This window comes from Haliaeetus leucocephalus, unplaced genomic scaffold (assembly GCF_000737465.1).
Source record: "Haliaeetus leucocephalus isolate CR32 unplaced genomic scaffold, Haliaeetus_leucocephalus-4.0 Scaffold858, whole genome shotgun sequence".
NCBI classification, from domain to species: domain Eukaryota; kingdom Metazoa; phylum Chordata; class Aves; order Accipitriformes; family Accipitridae; genus Haliaeetus; species Haliaeetus leucocephalus.
Genome location: NW_010973294.1, coordinates 3,223,681 through 3,230,299, shown reverse-complemented (window position 1 = coordinate 3,230,299; position 6,619 = coordinate 3,223,681). Strand labels below are relative to the sequence as shown.

Here is a 6,619-nt window from a genome sequence, read left to right as displayed (position 1 = left end):
GATTTCTGCACACGAGTATCAAATATACACACCGATGGGGTATTTTCACAAGCACTTAGCCATCAAGCCCTGAGCTGGCAACATAGAAAGATTTGATTTGTGTGTACGGAAGAGAAATGTGTGTGTGCAGATGTGTGTTGGAATTGACCTCAGGGCATTTGGAAATTTGATACTTAATTTCAAAATAGTATCAATAAATATGTTGATTCAAATGAGGAAAGCCAGCTTTTTCTCTTTCATAGAGACTTAGTTAAAATTCAGGAAGTCAAACTGCTGAGGAGTTAGCACTAGGATTTATAAAACAACATTGAAAGGGAAGCTTAATTAACATTTCACTACCCTTTCAATTGCACTGAATGCGTGTCTGGTTTATCACCCACCTAAATATGTTAGTTTGTATTTGAAGAATGCTTGTGACAGTGAGCCTTCAGGAGAAGGCTCAGCTTTTTCCTATAATCTCATTATAGCATTTATATATTTTATTTGCTTGCTTTGACCTTGAATGATTTAGAGAGAATATTCAATGTATATATCATGTATTTCTGGGAACCGATACTTGAGGATGTTTCTTTTTACTGTTAACGTATCTTTAGCTGGAATTTAATTTTTTTGTGGGGTTTTTTGGTCTAAACAATGTACTGATGGCACACCCTGTATTAGTAAGTTGGGTGTTGATGGATGAGCACACACAGGATGGCAGTACGCACGACAGCAAGTCATCCCTGGGAAAGATGCTGCTCTGCATTCCTTAGGATGAGTGAAGAAGCAGCAGCAGCTTTTCTTTCTCTCATGGAAGAACACAGCAATAACAGAAATGGGATATTAAAAAAGGCAGCACAGATTAATGGGGCAGTAATAAAGCAAATGAGACCCATTAGTGAAATCACAGCTTGAAAAGTAGATTCCGTGATAAGTGCCCTTCAGTGCCTCATGTGGGAAAAATTGTTAACAGCACTTGTAACATAATCCATGGTGTTGGATTTTAGACTGTTGTGACAATCCTAAGTGATATGATCTTAAAATAATTTAGATGAAGGTAAACTTCATTTGCGCTTAGTGCTTGATAGAAAACTTGAATGATTATATCTAAATGTGAAGAAAAGTTCTTTTCTTTCAAACCCAGTCAGAATGTTTCTGCATGCTCCCAAAATCTTTCATCAAAAAACAAAGCCTTTTTCTGTTGTTCTGATAAGCCTGTAAGGTGATCATGAGAACTTGGGAAGCCTTATTTTACTGCTGGCGCACTGGTGCTGTGGGGACGAATGTTCAAACAGACGTTGAACTGGAATCGGTGGCTTTAGTGAGATCTCCTACTTTTAATTGTTGATTTTATATTAGATTAACGGTAGAAGGTGTGCATTGCACTTAAAACGTTACATGTTTCTGCTCTCTTCTTTTTAGACCAAAGAGTTTTCGGAGCATGTAATAAAAAAGGAGAAAACCCTTCATTGCCTAGATTTACAGACTACGCTGCCTCTAGGGAGAAAAGTATTTGGGGTGTAGAGATAAAATACGTACATAAATCAACTAATCAAAGCCAAAGATAGTAGTTCGAAAGTGCTCTTTCATTGATCTTCAGGAGATAGGTGGGTCTAAGTCTGAATTGACACATTTTGCTTCCCTTTCTCCCTCTAGAAGTGCATGGCTGTATCATGGTGGGGTTTAGGTTTTTTACTTTTTTCTTTCCCAGTGTAATTCTGTTAGATCCAAGCTCAGGCTGTAAGCAAGGAGCAACACATTTCTTGTGAGACGCAGAAGGGTGCAGGGCAAGAGGGGGGCACGGGCGCCCCGAGCGCCACGTCACCAGTGCCTGCATCCCATCCGTCCGTCCGTCTGTCCATCCGGCAGTGGGAGAGGAGGGCCGGGAGGCGGCTGTTGCTATCGGTCTGATGTCAGGCGCTCTCGCTAATGTGTGGTTGGTTATTCTGCGTTTCAGATCGCTGCCGGTAGCGGAGCACAAAGGGAACGGCGAGACTCCCGCATCTTTCAGCGAGAAGAAAGGAGTCAGCGGAGCAGACTAATACGGACTTGCGTCGGGTGGCCTTGCCCTACAAAGGCTGCCTTTAAAAGAGAAACACAGTGTTATTTAATGAGCTGTGAGATGAGGCGCTGCTGCTAACGCTCAGATCCCAGGATTCATCGGCTATTCATTGTGCTTAATGTACATGTTTCTGCACCGTGCATTTAGGAGATCCCAGAGAAGAATCCAAAACGGCTGCGGGGGAAAGACCACCAAACATGCCTACAGAAACACTACCGACAGGTAGCATGGTGAAGCCGGTCAGCCCTGCTGTGACTTTCACATCCGCCGTTCCTCTCCGCATCCTGAACAAAGGACCCGACTATTTTCGCAGGCAGGCGGAGCCTAATCCAAAAAGACTGAGCGCAGTGGAGAGGCTAGAAGCCGACAAGGCAAAATACGTCAAGAGCCAGGAGGTCATCAATGCCAAGCAGGAGCCCGTGAAGCCAGCAGTGCTGGCAAAGCCACCGGTCTGTCCCGCGGCCAAGCGAGCACTGGGGAGCCCCACCTTGAAAGTCTTCAGCAACAACGCGAAGACCGAGAGCGGCGTCCAGAGAGAAAATCTGAAACTCGAGATTTTGAAGAACATCATCAACAGCTCCGAAGGCTCCAGCTCGGGTTCAGGGCATAAGCATGGTCCCCGAAACTGGCCGCCCCACAGAGCTGATTCAACGGAGCTGAACCGACACTCATTTGCCGAGTCTTTGAAGGTTTACCCCACGCAGGGCCGTAGCAGCCCGCAGGAGAGCAGCTCCAACGTCAGCAGAAGGCTCCTAGATCAGTCGGCAGAGACTTTCTTGCACGTCTCTCACAGCTCCTCAGACATTAGGAAAGTAACTAGCGCAAAGCCCTTAAAAGCAATACCCTGCAGTAGTTCAGCCCCACCTCTGCCTCCAAAGCCCAAAATTGCTGCCATTGCCACCCTGAAATCCCCAGAGATTGAGGCAGTCGAGTCTGGATGCGGAGTCAGTAGAAGACCCTCCCTACAGCGATCAAAATCAGACTTAAGCGACAGATACTTTCGTGTCGATGCAGATGTCGAACGATTCTTTAACTACTGCGGACTGGATCCTGAAGAGCTTGAAAACCTCGGGATGGAAAACTTTGCAAGGGCTAACTCAGATATTATATCCCTCAACTTTCGCAGTGCAAGCATGATTAGCTCAGACTGTGAACAGTCTCAGGACAGCAACAGTGACCTTAGAAATGATGACAGTGCCAATGACCGTGTGCCATACGGCATTTCTGCCATTGAAAGGAATGCCAGAATCATCAAGTGGTTATATAGCATCAAGCAAGCTAGAGAGTCACAGAAAGTGTCCCATGTGTGAGAGAAAAATCCACTGTAGAAAAAGCAAGGACTGTATCTTTGTCTGTGAATATTCAGTTGTGAAGGGTTGTGAAGTCTACTTGAAGTCTTGTACACTTCTCAAATCTCTTTGTGTTGCTTGTTGTGCAATGTTTCCAAGTTGCATGCCTGTCAACATGTGAGCTGACCTGGCTTCCACTTGAACAATAACTAACTACAAAGCCTGGCTGAGCATACACATTATCTGCCAAAAGTTTAAGACGAGAATCTAATTAGGGCTTCAGTATAATCAAAGTGTTTACATGAAAAGGTTATATGACTTCTTTGGTATTTATGTGGTTCCTTGTGGATTTTATATATGTCACTTTTTGTCTTAATACAGATATTGTCAACTGACGTTACTAGTTTCTAAGTTGAAACAGAATCTCTTTGGGGGAAAGAAAAGCAAAATTGGCCAAAATAAGAGGTTTAGGCATACGACGATAGGCAAAGCAGCCTTATCTCTTGTAGAAAGTGCATTACTGGCACAAGTAAAACTGTTTCTAAAAGGCAAAAATGCTACGTTCTTAAATTATATATCATTGTTAAACTATATATCCCTACTTGTAGTAAGGGACTGTTCAGTAAAGGTTTCTTTTTTCTAGGTAAGCTCCCTCTGTTTACAGACGTAGTCTAGGGAATCTTCTTGACCTCTCATAAACTAAATGAGTCTTGCATTTGGGTTGGTGTAAGCATTTTAATGATTTTGTATTATCCCTGTTGAAAAAGCTTAAAGAAGGTTGGAGTCAACAGATGAAAACGGCATAGGTGCGGGATTTTGTGGGTTTGGTTTTTACTCAAAGATTCCTGGTCTTAAACTTTTGACAGGAATGATTAGATCCTATAGCTGATATTGAATGCCTTTATTAGTCAAACACATCATGACTACAAACTCCATGCTGTCTTTTAATTTTTTGTAGACCTATTCGAACAGTTAATGAACAAAAATGGAAACACACAGCCATATCAATATAACGCCTCCTATTCAGAAGTAAATACACTCAGTAGCTGAACTATATCTGAAAAATTGTGATTATGTTGTCTTGCATATGTTATATCTAAGGCTGTGAAAGTTTGTTACAGCTCTAGGAAAGTGTAGAAACATGACAGTATGTAGCTTTTTTTTTTTTTTTTTCCTCCTTATGATGGTTAGTGCTGCAGGTCAACCTGTAACAAATCTTTTGACAATCTGTGTCTTCCCAGTGGTTTTAATTAACTGTCATTTCAACTGACAGTGGTGGTGCGGTAGCGGGGAAGTTGAAAGTACAGTGGTCTGCTTCATTATTATTGTATACATGCTTTGAAGTAAATTGCAGCACTACCTTATACTTCATCAGCTAATAGGAAACTTTTTTATTGTGTAAATGCTGTAAGACTTTGTATATACTTCAGTTGTTACGAAATCTTTAAAAGGAAGAGTGTTATGCTAATAAATAGCTCCTGGTGCAGGTATGGTAGGTTTTTTGTTCTTTTTTTATCCCTCCCATTCTTAAAACTGTATCAGGAACTCAATTGCAGTGTGTTTTAGTGCTGTAGAAGGTCTCGGTTAAATAATAGTTCCAGTAAAAGGTTTCTTCTACTAAAGTGCTTTTCAGAATATAATTTTTTATAAAGTAACTCTAGCAGCATGATCTGTGTGAAGAACTAGAAGAGATTTTCAAGACTCCTAAAATAGCTTGCTTCTTCCTTACCTAGCAATGTTACTGTTCCCGTTTATAGCATCTGTTCATAATGAATCACTGCAGTCTTCTGAATTATTCTTCAGTAGTGCTTATTTATATATTTGAATATTAAAGATGTTTTACAAAGTCAGGTTCTATCTTTTCTCTAAGAAGCCTGTAGCCCAACTTCTTACAGATAGCCACAGTTAATGCAGGCAAGACTGGAAGCAGAGCCACACAGTCATTTGTTGCCTATGGAATTATCCTACATCAAGTTTTATATAATTGTTTTCCAAATGATTGTTCAGGGAGGGGAAAAAGCACACATTCAGTTTCAGGAGGCTACTTCATGGTTTTTACAGTTGGCTTCACAACCTAAGACTTACAACATTCTTAGTTCGGTCAAAAAAATGAGGAGCTATGTATTTCATCTACAGGCACATTTGTGACATTTTAAGCTCCATGGGTTTCAGTTGGCATTGACATCACACTGGTTTTTCAAGCATATTTTTCCAATAGTAAGTTCTACTCACTTCAGTGACTATTTTGCCAAGGAAAATAATGCTTAAGGGATTAAAGCCAAGTGTAATGCAGCTGTACAGCAATGAAATAAAGAAGTTAAAACTGAAATAAAAATGCACTCACATTGTTCTCTCTCAAGTGTTTTAACAACGATGATAAACATGCTATCTCAACTGTTGTCAGCCAAAAACAGTGATAAAGAAGCCTTTGTAACTAGAAAATGGATTAGAGCATATGCTAGTATTCTGAACTTGTTTCTCAAGGTTTGTTAGGAAGCTGTAGGCTCTTGAGAAATCAAATTCATTTCCTTTTAGTGCCGCAAGGGGTTTAGGCTTGTGAGCTATGTGTAAGAGATCATTTCCTCACCCGAGATCTTAAGAAGCACCTTTGACACAGGCTCTGACTCTGCTATCCCTGCTTCTTACAACATGCACGTGAATAAGACTTTACAGGACCCAGACCTTCACAGTCAACTGAAGTTGCAGCTCTGGTGCGGTTGCAGTAATAGAAATCACAAGATTGCAAACTGTCCACAAGGCTTTGAACAAGCAGGTAACAGTTGTCTTCATCTGTCACTTTATTACAGTTTATGTAGATAGGATTTATTTATTTATAGTCTTGCTATTACTTGTCTGTTTGCATAAAAAACAAATCGTTGGTGTCTGATCTGTTTTTATTTTCAAAAGGGGATAACCATTTTGCCTTAGCAGACAGGTAATCCATCGTGTCAAGAGGGTCCGTTGTGTGTCTCTGCCTTAGGAGATTCCTCAGTGCCAAACACTGAATGTGCAGGGAGTTGTAACCAACTCGAACGCCTCATCAGGGACCTGTTCTGGTCATGTTCCTGCTGCCTCCAGCAGGCATTTACTCAGGTGCAAAGCGCACAGCAAGTGTCCATGGTTAAACAACAGCTCTTGTTGCAGCAGCAGCTCTGGAGGGAGACGCAAGTCTGTGGCGTCCTGGGAAAGCCAGTACTGAGCCCAGCGCTGACAGTCCTGGCCCCAGAAGTGGAAGAAAAACACAGTATGTTTTCAGTTCACAATCATGCACGCACAAAAGAAACCACCA

The 6,619-nt window shown here is 41.6% G+C and overlaps 1 protein-coding gene across 1 annotated transcript; it reads left to right on the top strand.

Moving 5' to 3' along the window:
• The first annotated feature begins 2,127 nt into the window (after window positions 1-2,127).
• On the top strand, window positions 2,128-5,429 carry FAM110B (family with sequence similarity 110, member B). Its single transcript, XM_010582911.1, has one exon. The coding sequence runs from the start codon at window positions 2,239-2,241 to the stop codon at window positions 3,349-3,351; it is 1,113 nt and encodes a 370-aa protein (XP_010581213.1). The 5' UTR covers window positions 2,128-2,238; the 3' UTR covers window positions 3,352-5,429.
• Window positions 5,430-6,619: the final 1,190 nt, after the last annotated feature.

Coding starts and splice junctions, on each gene's coding strand:
- FAM110B (XM_010582911.1), top strand. CDS start 2,239: ATGCCTACAGAAACACTACCGACAGGTAGCATGGTGAAGCCGGTCAGC.